Source organism: Atractosteus spatula, chromosome 13, assembly GCF_055471065.1.
Source record: "Atractosteus spatula isolate fAtrSpa1 chromosome 13, fAtrSpa1.hap1, whole genome shotgun sequence".
NCBI lineage: Eukaryota > Metazoa > Chordata > Actinopteri > Semionotiformes > Lepisosteidae > Atractosteus > Atractosteus spatula.
In genome coordinates this window covers 8,545,908-8,570,371 of record NC_142718.1, presented here as the reverse complement: position 1 = coordinate 8,570,371, position 24,464 = coordinate 8,545,908, and the positions used below count along the sequence as shown (strand labels likewise).

Sequence of the window (24,464 nt, the reverse complement as noted above, 5' to 3'; positions counted from 1 at the left end):
AAGCCTGCTCTGTGGCGGAGTACACAAGAAGCAGAAAATAAATCAGAGTAACAGATTCCAAATAATGTCCTAAAAGGGCGGATTGTTTACATTCTGTGATTTTTTTTTCCCATTTAGTTTTACACATTGAGTTCTTTCCTGGTGATGTTTGTTTGTGTTCCCTGCTGGGAGGCTGTCTTTCCACTGTGTGTCCTAAGTGGGGTGCATGTTGTAAGCCACAGTGACTGTGGCTTTCTGACTCCTATGAGTGACGTCTTTTGTGTAGCCGGCGACCTTTGACCCTTGGAAGTCAACAGAAGCTTTACCCCCCAGAGGACTTGATGTGACCAGATCTTTTTTTATTCATTAGTCTTTATCTGTAATGTTTCCTAATGCAGTGTACTATACTGCCATTCAGCACACGAAATAGATCATTTTAAAATGTCAGATTCAAAAAGACACAAAAGGATTTAGGAATTCAGAAAAAAAAATCAAGGTGCTGAATACTTAAGATTCATCCACAGCCTAGTTGGACATTTTACGCAGATTTGGGACTTAAACATGTATTCTTCAAACAAAGGCTAGCAAAACAGCATGAATTTAGCTCCTTTTCAGCCATGTTTTTGATTAAAATATATCATTGAAAAATGATGTAATGGATATTATCTTTAGCTTTTAGCTCATAAAACTGTAAAGGTTAATAGAGGATTTATTTTTTATCCCCAAAACTATATACTGTACTGTACAAACCTTTCTACGGTTAAGACAGAAATATGAAGTTACAATGACAAGTGTTTTTCCTGTAGTATTTTCTCCTAGAGTATTTGACTGATATGCATATTGTCTCTAAAGGATGAGGTACTGAATCAGTGATAATTGTTTAATGGTTCAGCTGTTTGGTACCATATTATGTTTGATGTTGACACCCAGAGATTTAGGCTGGATCAATCTGTGTGAGTTGACAGTTTTCAAACCCTGCTGTTCAATAAAGTATATTTATGGTCTCTGTGATAGAAGTTACAAATTCTAGTCAATCATACCTGGCAGAGGTGAAGGTTAAACATCGAGCTGCTGAGAGGAAGGCATTGTGGTTAAATGTTTCATAGCTTGCATTAAAAAACATCTAAATATAGCCTGTTCTTGTCAGATCTCAGGCGCTGAATAGGACTGGCTATTTACAGGGTTGGGAATGGAAGACCTCTTATGAAACCAAGGTTGCTGCTGTAGGTCCTATTGTAAGTAGCATCTAGACTCTGGGATAAAAATTGCCAAATCAATTGTGTTGCAGGAGGTGTTGTCCTTTAAATGAGAATTAAATCAAGGTCCTAGCTGCTTGGTCATTAAAGGTCTCATGGCACTGTTAGAGTAGAGGAGCTAATCTTAGTTCCACTGTTTTCAGTTGGTGAAGTTGTTTCTCAGTTCTGCACTTGATCTGCTATATAATGAGGGTGCTGGTTACTGTGTGTCATCCAGGTGTTTGCTTGCTTTACTTCGGTAGTGGGTGCAGTAAGTTCCCTCCTAAACGTAAAGTGCTTTGGGTCTTTTTGGGATGAAAAGCACTGTATACAGTTAATGTTATTACTTAAAGTGAATAGAGAGTTACTTTTTGGACATCCTGCCATTTTTGTTGCATGCACTGACTGTAACACAGCTAGTCCTCGCTATGTAAGTAGAAGGAGAGAATTATTTTCATGCTTCATAGTTATGGGAAGGGAGTTCATAATGTCTTCATGCTAAATCATTAGAGACTTCTATAAATATAGAACAAAGACAAAGACAGTATTTGGGAAAAACAGAGAAAGGTGAACAGAGGAAGAATTAAAGGTTCTGGTTAAGTAATCTGAACATTATGTTAGAGAGCTTACTTTCTTGTTTTAGAAAAGTAAATTCTGATTTCGTGTACTGGGGAATCCTCAGGCTAAAAGCATTCTCTCCTATTTTGTAAAGTGTTTTTACAAGAAAATGCTAGCGCCTTTTGAAGTCCATGTTGCAGGAAGGGAAATTTAATTCTGTGCTATATTCTTTTATGAGGATGTGGGGTTTCTCTTTTTAGCTTTAGAACCACAGTGTGTTCAGGTTACAGGGCTATAATACAGGGTTTCGAGGTCTGTAGGACGTAGGTCTCTGAAATTGATTGATATGGATATAATGTGTAACTAGTGTATACTGTAGAACGTTTTGTGTTGTTTAGTTGTGTTATTGTATTGTTAATATTTAGTTGTTTGTCTGTTCGCGTTTAACTATGATTGATTACTCTTTCACCAGAGCTATGCCAGAAAATATTAATAACTCATATGCCTCACATTTTGCCTTCCACTCAGGTACATTTTATTTTATTTAACTGCTCTCCCTACCTTGTAACAGTTCTTTTTGCTACACACATTTATTCCCAGAATACATTTCTCAGGATGTGACGTTTTTTCAGAAACACTTTTCCAATGGCAGATCTGTCATCTAGTTCCCATATACAGTAGTTGTGCTTTGAAACCACAATAAATGAATAATTATACACATGGAAGGAGTGTGCTTGATTTACTTCACAATTCCTACAAAATCATGCTTGTGTACTTATACGACCGCAGAGGCCTACCCTTTGAAAATAAGCAGTAAATGTGACTCTACAAATAATCAGATTTCTACATTTTTATATTTGAAAAACGTTTAAAAACCTTTTCTAGTAATTTCTGCTATGTATTTCTCACACAGTAGACAAGATGCAGAGGACATTCTTTCAAAACAGATATGAATCATTTCATTTTTATTGATAAATTAAAGCTCTGTGCTCAATCGCCTGACCTACTTGCTTTCCATGTTCTTGAAGTGCCACTTCACATATCCAAAAAGAGCTGCCATAAAAATCCTGGTTTTGCTTTGGTGTACAGTCCTGCTCTGAATTTTCAGAATATATTTTCTCACATCTGATCAGCAAAGGTATATTATAGCGTGTTGTCCTACATGGGGTTACGTTTCTCCAGAGCGGTGTGTGAGGCATAATGCTTTATGTAATAAACGGAGACATGAACCAGGCCATGTGAGGTTACCCATTCAGACGTATACTATCGCACACAATTGAAAGGCCTTACCTTTACTGACTGTGTATGCAAATCTAATAATAAATATGTTATACGATAAAAACGTATAAGCATTTGTGACAGTTGCATATAGTAGATAAGCATTATTAAATGCTGATGAAACTGAACTGAGAAAGAGGATAATGTAGGATAATGCAGGGGTGTTAGAGAGATTCTAGGACGTGCATTACTATGGACTTTGGCAGACCACTTTCGACCTTGTGCAGTTCAGGTCATTGTTCCCATCAATATTTTCACATAATCATATTGGTTTGATAAACCTGCATTGGCAAAGTGTTGACTTGACTGCCATTCTATAAAAGCCTTGCAAAAGATCAGACTAGGAACTTAACTCTCGCTCTCTGAAGGACGTTTGATTTCCTTTCTGAATGAGAAACTTAAACAAAAGAACATTGCACAGAAGGAAAACAGGCCAAAGTCTATAAAGCACCACATTATGGAGATAAATGTGAGTTTACAACAACTACGTCGGACAAGTCCGATGAAGGAGTTTCTGGTTGCTTTGCTGAAAGAGATTGAGTAGATCATGAGAACTGAAGGTGAGATCACAAACTAAAGCTTTGTTCCTGGGAGACCTGTGAAATACAGTACATATTTCTAGTTTGTATGTAGCATGTAGTTTGTTTTATATACATTGAAAATGGCTTGAAATCAAATGTACTGCATTTTTATTGTCTTTGTAACTTGTAGGCCAAGGGCGTGGTGATGTACAGTTTCAGCGTTTAAATGCATAATTCTCGGTGTGCCTCTCTGCCATCAGACTTAGAACCCTTTTATGATTAATCAAACCTGTTGTCTTTCTTCTGTCTCAGAGGCTGTCGGAAGTCTCCGCTTTGCAGAACTGTTATGGGTTCAACCAGGACATCCAGAAGCTCTGCACAGCTGTAGCTGCCTGTGCGGCAGGTCACAAGCGCAAGAGATCTGACAGCCATTCACAAAACAGTCCCACAAACTCGGGTGCGTTTCGACAGAATTCTGCTTCACCCCGGCAGCAGAAAATCAGTTTTATGGCATGTTGATCTGTGATTTCCCTCTTGCTGTCAGGATTTCTAGTTAGACCATTCTGAAAAAGGATTGAAAAAGTCCTTTGATTTGGGGAAAATACTTTATAATGGTCTCGAACAGATAAGAAAAATTACCAAACATACACATCAGCTAATTAATTAAATGTATACTTCATTAATCATACTTTATGTAAGAAAATAATGCACGTCTTATTACACCACAGAAATTACGCAGCACAGTGAATTTCCAGGGCTGATTCTCTATGTGTGTGAATGATTAGACAATTATATTTTAATTTAGTATAGCGAGGTTACTCCTCTAAGTGTGCCACTTATTATCGTGTATTTATTTTAGATGCTAAATTTGATTGCAATTTTTCTACTACTCTCATCACACAGGTAACTGACTAACTGATAAATACACAGGTCACTTCCAGATGAGAGTCACAAGGAACAAGTGTTGCACAGCACTCATACTTGAATTCATTTTTTTTAATTTGCTTTTAACATTAAGTAACAGGTGGGATATTAGCTTTTAATAAGATTCAAGATTCCTTTCTCTGGTTTTAATGTATATCTTTTGGGACTGTCTCTCACAGGGGAAACTTATAATGAATCCACTGTTCCGCATCACGATGAGAAGTGTTCTTCTGCAGAAAATGCCCAAGAAAAAGCAGAGGAAGTTACTTCTTCGGGAGTAACTGATGGATTCCAGCAAGAACAGGTCAATATTTTCTAATTCAGTTTTTCCGTGTCCATTTCTGTCCTAAACCAGGTTAAAGGTGAGCAGAGACATGAGGGAAATGACCCATTATCCAAAAATCTACAATACACAGCAATATATTTAATAAGGAACAAGTAATAGGTTTATTCCCTGCTGAAAAGAGAAGAAAAAAAACACAACGTTTCGGCTGTGGAGCCTTCTTCAGGTGTGGCAGCTGGATTCCCTGGACATAAAGTTTCCTGCCAGAGACATTTTCACCAGGTCTTTTAAAATATATTGAATAGTTTTAGAATGTATTTTACTGTAATCGCACTCATGAATTGTCTTTGATAAGTTTCCATAAAGTATCACAGTGTGGAAAGTGTCCTGTGTTAAAGGGCAGACTCAGTCAAAGTGAAAGATTAAACAAATAGATTCCAATAAATGTCTGTTCTGGTAATATAAGAAGCAGAAATATCTAAATATCTTTCGATCAGTAAGGCCCATTTATACTGTAAGTGAAGGAATCAGCAGCACAAGTCCCAGTATAGCTGGCTTATCTTAGACACAAATCACCCACAATTAAGACACTTCATTCTCCAGATTGTATGCATCTAAACATCCACCTGTTTTCATTATGTCATTTCTACTGTTGAGGGGACAGCAAAACTTAAAACACCAGTAACGCTGTTGTGTCCTATTTTGACATTACTTAGTTTACACACTTCCTTGAATTATAAATGGGTGAGACAAACTGACAGATCTCGACATAATCTTAAAACTGAGCCTACAGTAGCTTTGGTAGTTTGTTTTACTTTCTTTATTTTCATAAATAAGTTTGATTGGTTAGCTGATAGCACTCTGGGGAAAAAGGACGAAACAATCTCAGCTTACTAGTCATTCTTGGAACTTGACTTACTTGTATCTCTGGCATTTTATATAGTCATTCATGATATTCTTTTGGAAGACCTGGTGAAAATGTCTCTGGCAGGAAACTATATATCCAGGGATTCCAGCTGGCTCAGTGGTTAGCCTTTCTGCCTCGAAGCTCTGGGGCCCTGAGTTCAGTTCCTGGGGTGCTATCTGCATGGAGTTTATATGTTTGTCCCTGTGTTTGTGTGGGTTTCTACTCAGGTTTCCTCCCACAGTCCAAAGACATACTGGGAAGTTAATTGGCTTCTTGGGAAATTGGCTCTGGTGTGAGTGTGTTTTTGTTTGTATGGACTGGCGGGACGCCCAGGGTGTTTCCTGTCTTACGCTACCTCTATTGGATAAGCGCATTAGAAAACTGAAAGGATGGATTAACAAATATATTATTAAGATATAGAGTTCAGAAATAAAATAAATACTTTTCATAAAATGTATTAAAGTACGTTATTAAAGTACACTTATCTGTATTTAAATGTACTGTACTTTAATTAATTAGAAATGAGAAATAATGAGAAATATTTTGCCAAACTTCTTTCAGGAAGACATGAGAGTGTGCTGTAAAGCTTGGGAGATATTCAGATGAAATATACTGTATAGTTTTCATAGAAGGAGATGACTTTTAGAATCTTTTTGTGCAACAGGCAGAGAACAAAGTAAAATCAACTACAGGACTGGGAACTGGGATTTTTCAACAGTATAAGGGACCTAAATCAGGGAGTTTAGATCACAGGAGGTTGAGAGGAAATTTGATTTGCATTTATACTGTAAGATCCTAAGGGACAAAGACACATAGTCACAACTGGAAACTGAAAAGGAATTGAATTGTAATGCACAAAATCCAAGCTTTATTTATTTTACAGTCCAGTACACCAATAAAAACAAGGAAGACAAACATTACCAACAGAGAACAGGGTACAATGGTGATGCAGGAGATAAGAAAGTGACTTTACATTGTTTGAGAGTGATATTGCAGAGGAGATGAAAGATTTCCTGAGTTTGACAAATTCACACCTTTTAAGACAGACACGTTTCCCAGACGGGAGGGGTGTTCATTCCCAACGGAGAGGGTGACACACACCTCATGACACTCCTGGCCTTCTTTACAGCCCTTTGTCTGTAGAGGATATTTGAGTTGATGTGATTTGTCCACTAATTTTCCCAACCTAATACAGCTGACAGTACCAATGTTGCCAAACCAACAAGTGAGACAGTACTGTATGTGAAGACACTTTCAATAAATGACTTACATAAACGTTTTTAAAGAGAAGTGTGTAAACACTTCTTTACACAGGGTTGTACAGTAGGTGTCTAGGACAAGCTTTCCAGTCAGGTGGTGCAGGTCCTTACTTTGAGTACTCTTAAGAAAGAGCTGAGCAACATTTGAGTTTCAATGAGCCACAAACTTGCCAAACAAGCAAGATGGCCAAAAGGGCTCTTTTTGTAGGCATTTATTATTTTCGGCTGCCATGCATACACAAGTTTCTGCCGTGTTAATGCCCAGTGTATACGTTTGTGTTAAGCAGAAGTGACCAGTAGTTGTTGACTTACGGTATGGAGCAGTATAGATTATAGTAGTTCAGTTGGGTTTAATTTTTCATTTTAATTTTGAAGATTAAAAATCTCTCCAAGCCCATTGTTTCCCATTTCACCTCTGACGGCCATGACCACTCTAATCTCTCCGTCTGTGTTCTCAAAGACGGTTTTCCGAACTCATACATCAGAAAGACTACAGAAACCAAAATTATCCTGCAGCTAGGATCACACCTTCCCCCTTCTCTTAACGACAGACTACTTTTCTTCTAAATTTTCTCCATTCATTGGAAGTTTCATTTCACAACTCTCTTCACCTATCCTGACTCCACAGTACCTGATTGGCCACTCTGTCTGTCCCCTGCTCCCGCCTCTTGCTCCTCCTCTCTCCCAGCTCTTGTTCTCCTGCTGCATTACCTTTGCTTACTGCCCTGTCTTTCTCACACCCGAAGAAGGCTCCATAGCCGAAACATTGTGTTTTCTTTCTTCTCTTTTCAGCATGGAACAAACCTATTACTTGTTCCTTTGCAGTATAGATTATATTCACTATTACAGTAGTATGTTTAACAGTAACCATGGATTATTTAAGGAACACCATTCAAATCTACTGTATGTGCTTTGTTTCTGAGTTACTTCTAATACTAAAGATGGCATTTTTTGCCTCTCATTTTACTAAAGACATCCAGAGCTCTCTTGTTTGAAATAAAAAAAAGGAACAAGATTCATAACATTAAAATAACCCTCCAGAAGAAACTTTTAAAGTCTAAGTGCTTGATCAGCACTGATCCCTGTGAGGGCTCAGTGTGTAAACTGAAACAATAGCCTCTCCGAATGTTTGTTAATGCGAGTCTCTACTGTTTCTAGAAAAACAAATTTGCAGCAAAGTAATGGTTACATTATTTTGTTATAAATGCAAGTAAGCAATAAATCTTTTAAAAAACTCCTTTTTTTAATTGCATCTGCATCATGATGATTTGTGGCATCATCCATATAAAAAAAAAGAAAACTTACAATGAGAACAGTTTAATCTCTAACAGATTGAGGTCTTACTGTACAGTATATGCGCAAACACTTTTCCTGTTTTATACTCCATTTTCTGTTGAACCGGAATATTTTTTTTCCATGTAGCATTCCGTGGAGTACCCTCGTTTTTCCACTTCTTCATTTTTGTTTAAAAAAATTCTAAAAATCCTTCGATATATTATCTTGAAAATGTGCAGCTCAAAGGACACAGACCCCAAGAAGGGTACCCTTCAGGATCACCTGAAGAGGGCTTGATGACCGCTGTGTTTCTCCTTCCCATTTTTCAGGATGGAACTGGCCTTTACTTTTTATCTTTGTACCCAGTGCACACAGCCCCTCCAGTTGAAAGTAATTTCATAAATGCTGCTCCTACTGGAAAAATAGGTCATTACTTACCAGTACTTAACAGTTCAACATACTATACTTATGCATTCGCATGTTTTGGGAAGAAGTTATTTAAAGCTGCATAATTCTGTGACTTGTACTGCATTTTTAAGAGAAAGCAGTAAACTGAACAGCAAATGCAATACAACACTTTTTCCTGCACATCACTATGTTGGTCTCACAGTACCACTCCCTTTCAGACATTTCCTTTAATATTACAACAGTAACCAGCTCTCCATACCAGTTGAACTGATTGCTATTCAGTTACAGTATGCATTTATTGTAATAAGTAATTGAATCATGTATAGGAAATACAGAACACCAACAATTGTAGTGTACACTTATTCAGTGATAGTTCTAAAAAATGAAAAGAGAATATCTGAAGCTCATCTCGAAGTGAGGCGTTTACTCAAAAAGTGGTTGCCAACTGCAACATTTGGTATATACCACTGTGTGTGTGAATTTCAACACTCTTCTGGCAAACAGGAATATTTACACAAAAGATTAGCAACTACAGTCTTATTCCCTTTAAAATTAAGAAAACCTCAGACTCCCCTGAGACATAATTACTGAAAACAATATGTTCCTTCAATAGTTACCACTTGTGACGCTGTATAAGGGTGTGTTTATTTGTGAAGTCTGAGTATAAACCTACAAATATGGTCACATATATTTGTGAGTTGTCAGACTTCTAAGTTTTTAGCATTGTTTTAATGAATCTGTCAGAAAATGTAAAATTTTGAAACCTTACCATTTTTCAAGGAAGAGGAGAAAGGAACCCCCTGCTCTTTCACACTGGTATCTACCCCATCTCAAAGTTAATCGCTAGAAATATGATATGCTTGGTTTAGAGTTACATTGGCACTTTTAGGTTAAACTAGAAAATTGGAAATGAAGTGATGATGCAGATAAACTGTAAAAAGCAAAATATAATAATAATTGCTTACACTTATATAGCGCTTTTCTGGACACTCCACTCAAAGCACTTTACAGGTAATGGGGACTCCCCTCCACCACCACCAATGTGCAGCATCCACCTGGATGATGCGACGGCAGCCATAGTGCGCCAGAACGCTCCCCACACACCAGCTATTAGTGGGGAGGAGAGCAGAGTGATGAAGCCAGTTCATAGATTTTTAGGAGGCCATGACTGGTAAGGGCCAATGGGAAATTTGGCCAGGACGCCGGGGTTACACCCCTACTCTTTTTGAGAAACTCCCTGGTTTCCATCCGGGTACTGACCAGGCTCACACCTGCTGAGCTTCAGTGGGTTGCCAGTTGTGAGTTGCAGAGTGATATGGCTACTGGCCATATTTGCAAAAATATTATTTTTACAAAAGAAAATACAGCCTAATACTCTAAAACACTTACAGCTAAAATATAGAAAACTGTCTTAGGGTAAAAGGTGCACACCTGGCCTTAGGATATCATTGAAAATCCGAGCAGTACCCCAGTACGGGCCACAGCTAGTTATAGTTACTTCACCACAGCATCCATAAAGCAACTACACACTGCCTGCTGCTGTGCTATTTATACTCTCACAACTGGCTCTGTAAAGGATCTCTGCAATTCTCCTGTAACCACATACTCTTCCAGAGCTCCTGGTGGCTGGTGGGATACACAGACTTGTGTCATACAACTGCAAAATACTGTATATCTAAAATATTCTGGTATTTCAAAATCTGGTGGAAATCACTTATCGGATTAGGAAAAGTACATTATAATCTTTACTATCTGGCCTCTTACTAACTGGGATGCTCGACTAACCGGCATTATCTCCATCTGCCAATACAAAATCATCCTTTACCATCCAAGAAAATGTCTGGTCCTGTTTGGCTTGGATCTTCACTTGGTCAGTGCTGTCTTTCCGTGTGCTCACTGACTGTAAACATAGCGCAGACTTAAGGTATCATCTTGGCCTTGATTCATCAATAAATATTTACACCATCCAGCATTCTGCAGGAGGCCTCAGTCTTGCTCTGCATGGCCTTGTGTGTACATCTTGTCCAACAGGTGCATTGTCTGGAGCAATTTCCTCAGTGTGTTTGCAGTGTTACTTTTAGTTGTGTCTGAAAAGAGTTCTAGTGACATGAAAAGCAAGCCAACACTAGCAATTAAAGAAGAGTTTTTTTGCAGCACTCTTGAGTTAGTTTTATTATTGAAGTACTGTACAGTGTTCTATAATGACATTTTAAGTGTATATTTTTGTCTTTTACATTAGTCTAATATTGTAAGTGCGAAAAGAGCTTATTAAAGTGTTTCGACTTACATAAATGTCGACGTATAATTGTACAAAACATTAGTATTATTGATTATGTGATAACATACAAGCACAAAAGTGTTTAAATACTTACAGTATGCAGTAATGACTTTTTCCATCTTTTACATTGTCTGTCTTTATGTTTTATGTTTATGTCTTTTTGCCTTGTGCTTTGACTGTGTGCAATAGGTTGTGTATATCACAATTATTAATTGCTACTTCAAAGTGTCATGACTGCAAGCTTTACAGGGACAAAATGTGAAAGCTGAGCAAGGTTCCGAATATGTTATAAGATACTGCATGAAACATTATTGAAACATGCATCCGAAATACAGGACCACCTTCATGGACAGAGGATCCTGGGAGATAGGCACTATGAATTAAGAACATTTAAGTCTTTCTTCTCTTTTTAGCTTTTGTAAAAAAAAAGCAACAGTCATGAGCACACACAGAGCAAACAATATGGCGTTTTTAGGTTTGTAGAAGGCTTGAAAAGGCTGGTTAATTGTTATTACAGGAAAGACTTGAAAGGACTTGGAATACATAGAAAACAAGAAGCATAGCTAAGGGGTGAATGCCTAAATTAGGGTGACAGATTTGGAGGAGTACCACAGGAATCTGTACCAGGGCCCCATTTCTTCTTTCCTTTTTTTTATTGCACTTTCAGACAATATTAAAATTATTGTAAGTAATCCATACTCGAAAATGTGTAAATCATCTGTAGTAAAAGTAAAAGCATCAGTGGTATTGATGAAAGTAATAATAAAATCATCTTCTTCCCCAGGTGTTTAGTAAATTGATTTAAAGGGACTTTTAGGATTTTAGGACCTCAAAAATCAAATCTGTAATAAAGTCTCTCATTCACTTCTAATCAATCGAACCCTAAATAATTGTAAGTATGCCTTGAGGCTGCTATTAAATACATGTACTGATTAATTCCTGTTTGATATCCTACATCCACAGACTGTAGTCCTAGGCTCTGTATCTGGGACTGAGAAAATCTCCAGCTCTCAGCGGACTTCTGTGAAACCAAAGAAGAAGAAAGCCAAGGGACTGTTTGGCTGAACCAGACCTTCCCCGCCTCACTTTTATTTTCCTTTGACTTCATCTTCCAGACGTCTTTGGTGTGTCATTTTAAATACGCAGTCTCACTTCTCTTTTCTTTTAGCACATATTGATTGTGAACATCTATTTTTAAATCATGTTTCTGTTTTTAATTGCTATCGCTAAATGTACTTTTAAACATGGCTATTTATTACCTGGGGTGGTTTTACGTCAAAATCAAAGCATGCTCAACATTAAAGGTCAGATTTCTACATTTTTTTTTTTTAAATGAACTTTTTCCTCTGTGTTTTAAAAAAAAAATCCACCTAGAGTAATATCCACACACGCACTCCATAAAACGTACATATAGTTCACTGGAGCCCAGCTCACCTCAGTTTCGTCGTACTCTTTCACAGTGAAATATGACCACAAAGAAGAAATTCATTATTCATTAATAACCTCTATAAAAATCTAACCTCTATGAATTGCCTGCACTTTCTAAACTTTTAACAACAATTGATTTTATGATGTTAGATCACAATTTCAAGATCAAATGATTTTATCAAATAGTACACAAATACAGAGATTGTACAGGTAAAAAGAAGTCGAAATGGATTTCGTAAATGTGTGGTAGAAATACCAGCTTCCGCTATTAATCTGCTGTCTAGTATACATATACTAGGCTTGAAACCTTTCCTTTCCAGCATACTTTCCTCACGTGCCACAGTACTAGCCAGGCTACAGCGTACCTTACCTGTTGTTGTGCTGATACCCTTGACCACTTCTGTTTTAGTCTTTCGGCTGCAAAAGCCTTCTGAATAAAGTAGCGCTGCCTGTAACCACAACGCTGCCATCTTCCGTACCTGTCTGAAGGGCCTCAGTCATCTCAGCTGTTCACCTTCCGAAACCGAGCAGCTTTCGGACAAAACATCAAATTCACCCGCTGTGGCCCTTCATAATTCAAAACCTTAACGCAAACCATGACTCGCATTACTAAGACACCTTCAGCAAAATTTGGGATGGGATACAGTCCTGGGTAAGGTTCATAATTTAATGGCCAGTGACTTTGAAATACTTTTGACAAGAAACCAACATTGGTCCTGGTACTAAATTTAAAATATATATACTGTATTTCCACATGGAAGACAGGCATCCACTTTACTGACCCTCTCAGAAGGTCCTGACCATTTCATGACCTATAGACCTTCCAGTGTCCCTCAGGCTATCACCTACCTACTTGTTACGTGGGACTTATTGACTTCCACTTTTTGATAATACCCATTTTTTTAGCGCACACATTTAATCGGAAAAGTAACATGATTACAAAATGGGGTTCCTGCATAAACCAAGGCTTCCATTTTATTCTGAAACATCAAACTGGCACTGTCTTAAGGAGGTCACTTAAAGACGTACAGCATTTAGTGCTGTAGGACCATTTGTTTGCAGTTAAGTTTGTGTATTTGTAGTGTCTAATTTCAAGGGTAAATTATCTCAAGTGGCTCTGAAAAGATGTCAGCTCTAGGAAAACTTATACAACATTAGTATTATTCAATTTATACTATAACATTGTATATAATATGCATCATGTGTTAATAGTCTCCCTACGCTACTGCAACAACTAGAGGGTAGGGGAAGACAGCACTCTGAGCCTCATATCTACTATCTAAGGCTTACAGTATATGTTTTCTTCCTGACCAGAACTCCAGAACTTGAATTGGTGGTGGGAGGTAGGTAGATATAAACAATTAGGTTGAATACTTGAGGAACCAGCTGTAAGCAGATGACCAATTGTCACAGTACACCATCAGTCCAGGTCCCACTTTTATCTCTGTTGCCCTGTTCCAGGTCCAGTCTCAGACTGCTCAGCACTCCCACACATCTAATGTGTCACATAATCTAATGTGACTGTGTGGCAGTTGAGGTGTGTCTAAGGTTGCCATTCAATCTACTGTATGATTCAACCTATGATTGTCACCTGCTATACCGTATGTGCTACAGGCAGGAAAAAATCAGACACACAAGAGGAATAAAAGCCCCCTCACTTTTGTAACCCTGTGACAAAAGCATTCAGGAGAGACAGGAATGATGGGAGAAGTGCAGGGCCAGATTTTGGTGTTTGTAGGCCCTAGGTACTTTTACTCGGAAATGTGCAAAAAGAGGGGTAAACGCCAATTGAATTACATCGATTGACATGATGCACTTGAAACTATTCTAATGCTAAACCACATGACTGATGGAGCGAGTTGAGCGACCATCACGTGGGTACTTCTAGTTTCTAGAACAGCTTCTAGATAGCGTACTAGTATTGGTTTGGATGTTGTTTCAGCTCGTTTTTCTTTAGTCACTAGTGTTTCCCTCCTTCGTAGGCCCTAACAATTTAGTAGGCCCTAGGCACTGTGCCAGCACTGGAGAAGTGAAGGTACAGTATGCATTAAAAAACATTCACGTGCAAGAACTTAACTTACTAAGAACCTAACTTTTTCCTCACATACTTGCCTAGCTGTTGCGTGATGAGACTGCCATTAGTCTGCCTTGAAGTGGCAGATCTTTTTAAGTAGTACTTGTCCCCTTTTCCACATGCAGTGCATCAATCACAGCTCTCATATGTATGTTCAATTATATCACCTGTTGAGAAAAATAAAAGTCCTACTACCTGAGCAGTCAAAGTTGCAGCTGTCGTCTTTTCTAAGGGGATCTATCATAGATGGAATGGAAAAAATGCAAACAGGAAACTGGATCATCCCTGAAAATATGGGTACATCATGCAAGTTCCCCCCAGAAGATACCGCTTCACATCCAGGACCTAAAAGCTTAGAGGCAGTAGTACTAAACACCACCCCTTCGTGCCACTTCCGAGGGCAAAACATTTTATGCAGTATGAAGTTATAACCTGCGCATGTAAAGGTACTTTTGCAATATTACTGCGGATGTTCTTGTAACTTGTTTTAAGTACTGTACGTACATGGTATCTATTTAAATATTTTGTCTTTCTTTTTTAGTGTTCCATTGCTTAAGAGTGGATAGAAAAGCTTAGGTTTTCATTCCTAATGCCTTTGAGACAGAACCTAGCCTCAACCAGGGTGCTCCTAGGGGTTAGCACACACAAAAACACACGATGACTGTTAAAAGTCAGTGCTGGGGGATTTACTATTGGCCATTTCAGAATTACAACAAAAGAAAAGCACTCAAAAAATTCCAAACTACTACTGACACAGTGAACTCCCTTCATATACCAAATGCGAGGCCTAATCACACCCATGTGAAGATGGGTCCTTCACCACTAATCTAATCAAATGACCCAATCACCACCAGCTGTGTATATTTACATGGTGTAATGCCATGGAGCATGGGAATGCCGAGGGGTGGAGCTTCTCTCGGGAGAAGCATGTGTTTCTAAGCAACCACAGCTGTAAAAGCTATCTGTTCTGATGAGACACAGCTGTGGGCGGTCCTATAAGTGCAGGCTGGCTAGGTCTGACCAGCCTCAGGGCTGAGAGATGGTAAGATTGTGTCTCTTTTTTTCATATGCACTGTAGTGAGCAATAGACTTGGCTTGGGAGAGAGACAGAAGATCTGGGTGTGTTTGTCTCTCTCATGCTGAGGCACAGCAGAGAGAGTGGTGGGGCTGAAGAGAAGGGAAACAGGTTGGCTTTTGTTTTTGTGCCAGTAGTGGGCTTGATGTTGCTGTCGTCTTTGTGTGAGTGCAGGCAGCTCTGTATTTTGCACAAGCTGATTTGCAGTCCGTGAGAAGAGATGGCTACATGTGTAGCAGCTGCAGATTTAACAGAATGCTGCCAGCTGTGTTTGTGTTAAAGTGAAGCAGGCTGCAGTGGCTTATGGCAACAATTCTGGTGCTAATTGTCATTCAATTTAATAATTGGGATTCAGTTTGTGTGATTGTGAAAGATAATTCAATCTTATCAAAAAGATAATTTTGGTAATAATAATCCTGTAGGGGATTTGGGATTGGGATCTGGCTTATGTGAATGGGAGTGAGTAAGAGCAAAAGACCCAGAGAGGTTTTGATCTTTAAAGAGACAGCCATTTTAGGGGGCTAAGAAGGTACAGGGCTGTTGAAGAGACCTCTTGTGAATTTCTGTGTGATAAAGGTAAGTCAGTATGGGAAGGGGGGGTTAAGGAGAGGGGTCCTTACTAGTGAGTGTGTGATGGGGAAAGGATCCTGTCCTGCTACTAACCTGTGGCCTGTCTCTTAAGGATGTACTGCCACCCTATGGAGGGTGTGAGTGGGTGTTAGGCTGCCCTGATAAGCTTTGTGTAGTAGGGTTATTGTGGCAAACACAAGTATGTGAGAAAGTGGTAAGCTGTGAGAGAGCAGTGCACAGTCCGCAGAAGATCAGGTGTGATCCCTATCTGTGACATTAGGGGGCAGGAGGCTCTGGGAGAGATGGAATCCAGATAGGATCAGGATCAAACTCCACTTGTCTACAGACTACTTTGGATGACATGAGCAAACAAGATGTTTGCTCATGCCATCCAGATGTTGTTTGCTCTAATGGGGAACATATTGCAGCACTTTTGAGTAGAGTGCAGGAAAAAATGGAAGTAATTCTGCAAATGGTTCTCACAACTGGCTGTGATGGGTGAGTTCCTCATCTCGGACCTGTGAGGATCATACTCTTAAGGGATGCCTGCTTTCTTGGCTTTGTGAAAGATCAGAGGCTAATCTCTAGTGAGTGAAGTTGTAACTGCCTTTTCACTACTGGTTTGCCACAACCTTATTTTAGAATTTTACAAAAGCTGTGAAGTTTTGAGTTTAAACATGAGGAATCTTATCCAACTCAATGTGATTCTTGCCTTTTTACATACAAACTCCAAGTAGCTCTTTTCTTCTGCCATTTCTGGAAATGGTTGTGGTTTATAAGTGAATTGTAGTGCTCCAATGTTATGAGTACATGGTCACGCTGGAAGACTGTGGACATGGTAGATCCTAGTCAACTATTCTACCATTAATAGTGCCTATACAGATTGTTCTCAGGTGTGGGTTAAGACTGAGTCCAAGGCTAAGAAGATACTTAAAAAATCCCTTCCATAGCTATAAAATAGGCATGAGTCAGTGGTCAATGGTGTGGCATGGGAGATGTGCATCAATATCCCAATTTTGTGAGCTTTACTGTGAAGGAAAAGACAACCAGGATACCAAATGGAGAATTTATATATTAAACAAGGTAGAGACCAGTGTGCAAAGTTCATCTCCTTTACTTTATGATGCACTGGAAGACCTCTCTCTCTCTGTTGAGCAGAGGTTTCTCTGAGTGAGACAATGCAGCCAAAATGAAGAACCAACCAAACACACCTCCCTATCAGAGATTGGCTTAGAGCTTCTGACTAATACTTGGTTCATGATGGCAAGCCATATAACTAGCTAGATGGATTAGCCAAGCTATGCAAATGTTGGATGATAGTTTGTGTGCAGGTGGCTCTACTTTCAGGTCCATCTGCAATGGTCAGTTGTCATCAGATTTCCTGGCGAGATTAAACTGCTTCCACCCTGATCGTCTAGCAAGCTGAGCAGAACAGAAAAAATGGGCACCCCTTCCCACTTGGGGAGAACTTTAAGAGATAATGGATGAATCCTCCTGAAGCAAAGAATACGCAATTTACCTTTCTCAGCTTCCTAGTGTATGTTAATGGCTCCTTGTGCCTTATTCTGGCATAGCAGGAATGCTCATATTGTATATTGTGCCAGAAAGGTGGCCTTGCAGCACATGGCGTTAAAGAGCCCATGAAAGCTGTAGAGTCTACTGTCCAGGCAAGAAGAGATGTGCTACTTGCATGCAATTACTATGCAAGACAATTTTGTTACCTCTCTACTTGAGCCTGAACTATAGTGGAAGCATGGACTACTCGCTATATTTGGAACAAGGCCGCCAATACTGCATAAAGGTTAACAGTCCCGGGAAAGGCAAGTCTACTTTGACAACAGTATAGCAAGGCAAGATTAATATGTCCTCAGGGTCTAAGGGAATTGTGCCAGTTGTACTTGAAGAACAAGAGAATGTTATTCAGAAGCAACTGAGGCAACTCTTCCAACAGTCATTCAAGACGGGGTTAGTACCCAGGGAATAGAGAATTGGTAATGATCTGTACATAAGAGTGAGATGACAACTGAAGTAAGTAAATACAGACTTCAATTGCAAGTATAGTAATGAAATAATTGTTAGAATGTCATTCAAAACTTACGACTTAAATTGGTGAATGATGTTAAAATTGTATGATGCAATCCGAGCGCACTTCAGATTTAACACTAAAATGTGCACCAGAGGACAAGTCAAAACTATATGGATCCACTTGAGGATCACAAGGGGGCCACAGCCTATCTTGGCAAGCAAGCAATGGGTACAAGGTGAGGTACAGCCAGGATAGGACACTAGTCTGTTTAAGGGCACCTAGAGACACGAACAAGCTCCCACCAGATCCAATTCCCCAGACACCATAGAAGGTTGATTGGTATATCTCCAACTCTCCCCCAGGTCTTTAGACTGTGGGAGAAAACCAGCCAGATCACCTGGGGGAAACCACATGAACATGGGTGAACATGCAAACTCCTCACAGATAGCACCCTAGTAATGGAATTTGACCCAGGGCAATGAGGCAGCAATGCTAGCCACTATACTGGTAGAACCTAATTTGAATAATGTGTACAATTTACCGATCGGGAATTGGTCCCGATTGAGATCAACCAGGCGTTCCCCATTTTAAATGAATGTCCGTGACTGTGACTGAAGGGCTTAAAGAATGTTTTAATGCTGAACAGAGAGGAGGAAAATATTCAGAATTCTCAAAGGTAACCCTATTGGCCTTGGAATAAAGTGAAACGCAAGCCACAAGAAGTGGTTACCTGTCCGTCCACCATGTTGTTCAATCTGCCACCCTGGCTTCCTTCACGAAACACCTGAAACAATGATCAGATGGGCAGAATAAACTCAGTTTGTTTGTTTTTTCTACTTTTCACTGTATGGTTATTTTCTTTCACACTTCTGAAAGTGTCTCCTGATTGAAAGATACCATATTGTGCCTTCCTGAAGTGAAATATATATATATTTTTTTAGTTAAGACCTTTTTCTGTTAAAATTTAAAAATTGCATTTCACTTAATAGTTAAAGATATCTGCATTATTGTTCAGGCTTTTTTTTTTGGATGACCAACAATTTGGGGAGCTCCTCTCCAAGCTGTTTCAATTATTCCTATAAAGTCATAGTTGCCTGATCATGCAGTAATGTTAAGTTATTGTGTTTAATTTCCTAGGCCTTGAACTTTGAGGTATAAGCATTTAAGAATGGAAGAGCTGTTTATTTAGGTTTTTTTTTTCTTTGTTGCCCAGCTCCCTAGTTAGTCAACTAATTATACCTCTTGTTTTCCTCGGCTTGACTGTGGCTCCAGTAGAATTCCTGAGAGGGAACTCATGATGTCCTGCTCCCTAGTATACAAGGTAAAACCTTAAATGTTTTGCAGGGCTATTGGCCGAAGTACTCCTACAGTACATTTCCTATGCCCTGGACCATGATCTGCCCCTGCTCTGACTGGGAGTCGGTCATCTTGCTTGGAGAAGACCGCAATCTGGTCACCAGGCAGTCCTCATAGACAGTATTGCTATACAGTATGTATTGTACAGTCTTCTACACTATCTCTAAAGTCCTGGACTAACACTATCTTCTGTGTTACTGAGAAAGTGGGATCCTGGGGGAATGCTTCTCCATTTTCCAGAAACCTGTAGGTCTTGGACTTGAGGTGCTCGCTCAGCTGATGAACTCCCTATGGCTATCCCTGTGCAGAAAGTTAATTAGCCTGCAAACCACACACTGCAGTAGCCTCATTTAAAAAAAAATTCTTTGCTTGTGCTCTTGAGTTATTTCAATGTTAATCTGTATTTAAACCCAGCCCAAAAAAGAAAAGAAGATGGAGTAGTTTGTTTGATGTCTTCAACTTTTTAACTTGACCTTTTCTCATGTTTTTTCCATGATCTCTGTATTTAAGTTATTATAAATTTTCATGTTATACTAATTCATCTTAACTTTATGCTTGCAATTATATGCACTATGTACTGCTATATGGGTTGTAGTGCTTCCTACCTCTTTCATTTAATGGATTTTAAAAAACTTAAAAGCTGAGCTTATGTAAACCATAGGGTCACTTTATTTTTTATTACATATTAACTTTTATAGTAAAGGCTTGTGTGCATTAAGTGCATATACTGTACACAGCATTGTAATTAAGGAGTTTAAATTCCCTCTTCTTCCAGGGGGCAGATCCTACTCTACTCTGCGTGGTGGGGGAGTACTACTACAGAATACGTCTTTCCCTAACCACCTACTCTGTGTGAGGTTTGTTGTGGTAACAGGCTGAGCAGGACAGGACAGGCCAGGCTTTCCTTTCTCGAGCAACAGCTTCTACTTTCTCGCTCCTCCTGATTATCCCACCCCAGTCTGGGGTGGGTCTGCCCTGGCCTCTTTCCACTGTGCCTGGCTGTACACGGTACACCTCCATGGGCTCCTCTTGATCCAGAGGAGAAACGACTCTCTGCAAGCTATCGCTGGACTGCCACCCCCTGACAGAGTAAACCCAACAAGCCTACACTGAAACCTCCTTTCCGCTGCTTCCAGCTGCAATCTTGTTCTTTCAGCCACTACCTGCAGCTTCTGCTCATAACTAAGGATGGAGATGGAGGTCAACCAAAAACAACAAAGAGCTTTAAACTTATCCCCTGCTTCACCACCAAAGCTCGGCACAACCTTACTGTAGCTAGTGGGCCAACTGGCTGGTCAGTCTTGCAATCCCCTCTACCCTCACTCATGAACAAGACTCCAAGCTACTTAAACTCTCTCAGGGGGAGCAATTCACTCCCCATTAGGACTTTGTCCTCTCAGATCTACTGTAGGATGGCAAGCCATACTTCAGCAGCACCTACAACAAAATACCCTAGGGTACTTGGTCTTAAACTTTCTCCATATCCCCAAAACTCCCATACTCTCTCGCATTTCTGTGAGAAGGTAAAGAGTTGGTTTACTGTTCCATGGCAAGGAGGGAATCTGCATTGTTGCTCCTGTATCTGAGGCTGAGCTAGTGGGTGGAGTCTCCTTTCAGAACAAGGTAACAAAACTCCCAGTCAGGTTTGAGGTTTTCTTGGCATAAACTGGCTGACTTGGGATCTGCTGCAGTTTCTCCAATAAGGTTTAGGTCCAGGCTTTGACTTGGTCAATAACAATGGAAATGAACAAAAATATTTATCAGCCATTCTGCTATAGATCTGTTTGTATATTTAGGATAATTGTCTTGCTGCATGACCCACCTTTGTCTCCGCTTCAGCTGATGCTTGGACAGTCTGATGCTCTTCTCCAATTTGCTGATAAAACACAGAATTCATGGTTCTGTCAATGACCAATGGACAAGCCGTCTGGGTCATGAGACAGCAAAGCAGCCTCAAACCATGATACTCCCACCACAATGCTTGAAGGTTGGGATGGAGTTCTTCTGTTGGAAGGTGCTTGGTTTTCGCCTCGCAAAATGTCTCATTATAGCCAAGAAGTTCAACTTTTGAGCTGTCCGTGTAGAAAACATTCTTCTAATAATCCTTGAATGTGGATTGTCCGGATACTTCTTGGTGAATGTGATATGGTCTTTTTAAAGCAATGTTTTCTTCTTGGCTATCTTCCCATGAGAATTATTCTGTCAGACATTTCCTGAGGTATAAACACTAACATTAGTGGCACAGAGGAGAGGACTCCAGATCCTTAAATGTTACTCTGGGGTTCTTTGTGAAGTCCTAGATGATTTCCCGGGGGTCTTTTGTTGAGACTTCGGCAGGACAAACAAGACAGTAATCTTGGACAGAATCACTGCAGTCTTGCATATTTTCCATTTGTAGACTGACAATGGATGGATTAGAACAGCAAATGTTTAGATGTCTTTTTAACCCTCTCCAGACTGATGAGCATCAACTACTTTTGATCTCAACATGATGACATGACATATTTCCACTTGCCTGTATGGTGAAGACAACACTCACAAAGCTTCTGATCATCATATAGGACAAGGATACCAAAATTCACTCATAACCTTTTATTTAACTGCCAGAGTCGAATTACCTCCTTGATTGTGCTATCGGTTAATTTATTATGTTTCCCTTCCCACTTTCTTAATTATTGTTTTTTAACTTGCATCTCAAAAATTTGAATTGGCAAATACAAATCCTTTTAGTTATCTTAGACAAGATTGGCTTTGATAAACAAGGGTACAGTGGTAAGAAATTATAATTCCCATAGTATATTGGGATAAACATTTATAAATGTTTTCTCATTATGGTACAATGTTTGACCCTAAATTCGGGGTTAGTAATCTTTCAGAAAGAGTTAGCTTGTTTTTACAGATTTGCATGCCATTGACACTTTTTAGTGTCAATAATAGCCCTTCTTACATTTTAATTAATGAAAAAATAATATGAAAATATCTAAAATTGATAGATTAGTATGCACGTCTTACCGTTTAGTGTGATCCTTGCAAAACAAAATTCCATGTAGCTACAAAATCCACGCCACTGATGTGACGATTTCCTGATATTTTCTTTTCTGGTCAAACAAGACAATTTTCATATCTGACAGAAAATTCTAATGCCAGTTCTTACATGTACACTCCAAACTCAGCATCAAGAGTGATGCTTTAACGGTTATTTAACATGTTGGAAATGGAAGTAAGTTGATGTGTTAATGCCCAGAGAAAAAATGGTAGGTTTTGCAAGACATGTCTTCCACATTTCTAAAAGACCGATAACACCTTGCAGACAAAGGCTGAGTTCATTCATATGCCTGGTAATGTCGGCTAGAACCATTAGTTTTGCAACCCAGTTTTTCATCCCACAGTTAAAGGTAAAAAAAGAGCACAAACAGCACAGTCTTTATGTTGAACAAATTAGGGCTTGGCGATATGGCCAAAAACATTATCAAGATAAAATTTTTTATATCAGTCGATATCGATAATTATCATGATAACTGTCAAATCATTATTTCTTTCAAGTTTAAAGGCAGATTTTTTTTCTCCTGAGTGAAAGTTGAAGAAACCAGACAGTTAATTGGTAAATTAAACAACTCTTTATTTTAAGAACACAACAAACACTTGCCAAACAGCATAAACATTAAACAAATCTGTTAGCTGCCCGGTCTGCGACACGCACTCGCACATTATTTTGTGCGCATGCGCAAAGCATAAACGTATATCAAACATTTATTGAACTTTTGTTAAAATTATCTTCTTCTTCTTTTTCACAGCCTTAGTCCCAGACTGTCCTGGGGTCAGCTGCTCTGGTTGCTCTTCTCCACTAACTTCTTCCTCACTCACTTCACATACCTCCATATCTTTTCTCACACAATCTATCCATCTCTTTCTAGGCCTGCCTCTTCCCCTGTTACTTTCCACCTCAAATCCCATTACCCTCTTTGTTACTTCCTCAACGTCCCTCCTCATGATATGTCCATACCACCGTAACCTCGCCTCTCGCATCTTCTCAACCACATCCACCACCCTACATCGTCTACGGATTTCTTCATTTCTGATCTTATCAGTCATTGAAATCTGCAGAATCCATCTCAACATCCTCATTTCAGTTCTTCTCATCAAGTTCTCTTCCCTCTTTCCAACTGCCAAGCATTCAGCTCCATATAGTAGTACAGGTCTAATCACAGTCTTGTACATTTTGCACGTTAACTTTCTAGGAATTTTCCTGTCGCAGATTATTCCAGTTATTTCTCTCCACTTGTTCCATCCAGCTTTCACTCTTTGTTTTAGTGCCTCCAGTGTTTCTTCTCCCTTTTGTTAAAATTATATCGAGGAAAATTATATCGCGATAATTATCGTTACCAAATTATCGCCCAGCTCTAGAACAAATCCATATTCATTTCGCCAAAAGAGCTCACATGAGCGACATCCACCCTTGCTTTCAAGGCAACGGTCGTTTTGTCCAAAACGTTTGACGTGACTCTTAAGCGTAAAACAAATTATCAGCAGCACAGATTGCAAGCTTTCCTGTGAAAACCTTAGCTTAGCCCTGCTAAAAAGAACTCGGGAAATGAACCAACTGAATAGCTTTTTCTATGCCAAAAAGCTTTCAGTGGGAAGCACACTGTAAAGAATTATAGTTAAAGTTTTTTCAAACTTAGTTTCTTTATTGCTTATTAGAGTTTTATTGCACATGCTGCATTAAAAATCCCTTTGCATCCCAATAACAGTATACATGTCATAAGCTGCTGGTTCCTGCACTAAATGATAGATCAAGAGCACCTCAGGTACAAACCTGATCTGCCAAGATATGTCTGATCACTCTTAATATTCCATTACCTTGGTCCTGGGATTTAGGATCCAATGAAGCATACTCATGTTCATGTGTGCTAGGTACTGTATGTGGGCTAGGGACACCCTGAAGTTCATTTTGTTTTCCTCTCTTCTGTGTCCTCATGGCCTACTGTTGCTGTACAATATTATACTGTTTGTCTGTATATATTGTCTAT

At 39.3% G+C, this 24,464-nt stretch overlaps 1 protein-coding gene across 1 annotated transcript in view; it reads left to right on the top strand.

Annotated features, from left to right (window-relative positions):
• nhej1 (nonhomologous end-joining factor 1) overlaps positions 1 to 14,604 on the top strand; it is a 121,149-nt gene extending 106,545 nt beyond the window's left edge. The window contains exons 6-8 of the mRNA XM_088931279.1: positions 3,884 to 4,028; positions 4,675 to 4,799; positions 11,869 to 14,604. Of these exons, the coding sequence (XP_088787405.1) occupies positions 3,884 to 4,028; positions 4,675 to 4,799; positions 11,869 to 11,970 (372 nt within the window). The 3' untranslated portion in view covers positions 11,971 to 14,604. The remainder of the gene's footprint in view (positions 1 to 3,883; positions 4,029 to 4,674; positions 4,800 to 11,868) is intronic.
• The last annotated feature ends 9,860 nt before the right edge of the window (positions 14,605 to 24,464 follow it).